Below are 1,754 nucleotides of genomic sequence, written 5' to 3'. Positions count from 1 at the left end.
AGTTTAATTGGCGCTATTTGATGATATCATTACTTTTGTAGAGAAGATAGTTTTGTAGTGAGGATATTTTTGTAGAGATGTAAAAAGATAGAGTAACTAAATATGTATATTCGGTCGTTGGAGCTTATACTTGGCGCTTTTTTTACCTTTTTTTAAAAAGGTAAGTTTTTTAGGTGATCTATATAACAGCGTTGTGTAAATTTTTTTAATGTACTGCAACTCGGTAAACAAAATATCTTTGACTTATTAACTAAATTTCTATATGTTTTGAGACTCGTAAAGTAAATTGCTAAACAATGTTGTTTAAAAGAAGTACTGTATCTCTTGCCTTTTGCTTTTTTTCTGAAAAGGCGTGCTTGCATTTTAAAAAAATTAGCCGTCTCCTTGGGATAATATTTATCAAGTAACATATCTAACGAATTAATATCCTCTAGTGTGCAATCCTGTGTTTGCTGAAGTTTTGATTCCAAAACTGATATCCTCTTTTGGTACTTCTTAATTTTTTGGTACAGTTTGACTTTTTGTGGAGATTTTGAAGTAAGTGATAAACCTGTTTGAATTCCTACATTTGTCATTGTTGATTCTTTTGTTCCAACTTCTGTATGCGTTGTATTCACTTCTAAAACATGTATTAATTCTGCAGCTAGTACAATAATTAGACATATTCATAAATATTATAATACTATAAATACATTATTAACATTTAACCTGTATAGTATATTTCATTGGATTCATGCTCTTCGACATTCATATTATTTGACCTGCTCGGACCTGCTTCTTCTTCTGTGAAAACAAAAAAGACAAATTTTATACACACACATACTTTTATTATTTCACAATAACTTACCATTGTTCCTAATAACAGGACTTGGAACAGCATTTGGTTGCAATCTCGTTTTTTCGTAATTTAGAAACATCTTATTTTCAAAATGAAGCCTACACACTCTATAATTATTATATAAGTCTATAGCTTTCTTCAATGATAGATCATCTCGATTACAAGCTAGTATCCACAATTTAGACCTTTGAAAAACGTAATATAGATATTGAATAAATATTATATATACTTTCACTATTAATAATTCGTAATTGACTGTATAATGGTTTAAACGTTATACTAAAAATAACTTAAAATATATAAAGTGCAATTTTGATCTCTCAGTATATTACATAAATATGTATGTGTATATGCATAATAAAATCTAATAATTTCTATACATACATACATCCATACATACATACATACATATTTCTTTCATCGTGTTGATAAAATTAACTTAAAAGATAATAACTAACCTTTCTGCATCTTTTGGAAATCGGAATAAGGTCTCCTTTATTCCTCGTTTTTCGGTACTTGCACTTTGACAGTTGATTACACAGCATTTATAACCGCCTCTATCACTCATTTTAAATAAATCACCGTACTGTAAATTCAATGCGAAAATAAAAATCTATGTGACATAGAGACCTTCAAGACACAAGTTCAGCTGATGTTGGTGGCCGCCATGTTCTTAGTTGTGCAAATTGGTCATGCGCGAAGGACGACCATCCGTGCCATTTCTCACAGAGTGATCCTACTGTTCTTTCTTATACTGTGGCTGTGACTGTGCGCAGTGATGCTAGCCGAGAACGTTAGCACGGACGATGCCGCGGCGGTGGGGATGGAGTGGGGATAGTCCGTCTGGCCACGCCTGCGCGCGCACGCTCGCACACAAGCAACACGTCGTAGCCAAGCGTCGAGCGCACACGTTTTT

General features: G+C 33.0%; 1 protein-coding gene across 1 annotated transcript; it reads right to left on the bottom strand.

The window, feature by feature from the left end:
• Positions 1-417: 417 nt before the first annotated feature.
• On the bottom strand, positions 418-1,424 carry LOC105558767 (52 kDa repressor of the inhibitor of the protein kinase-like; the record flags this gene model as incomplete). The annotated part of the gene is made up of 4 exons (XM_012006669.1): positions 418-643; positions 709-783; positions 848-1,023; positions 1,297-1,424. Coding segments are annotated over 4 exons (605 nt in total), but the record flags the coding sequence as incomplete, so codon positions are not given.
• Between the last annotated feature and the right edge of the window lie 330 nt (positions 1,425-1,754).

This window comes from Vollenhovia emeryi, unplaced genomic scaffold (assembly GCF_000949405.1).
Source record: "Vollenhovia emeryi isolate VEMERY1.0 unplaced genomic scaffold, V.emery_V1.0 DF947078.1, whole genome shotgun sequence".
In the NCBI taxonomy this organism is placed as follows: domain Eukaryota; kingdom Metazoa; phylum Arthropoda; class Insecta; order Hymenoptera; family Formicidae; genus Vollenhovia; species Vollenhovia emeryi.
This window is presented reverse-complemented; position numbering and strand designations above follow the sequence as displayed.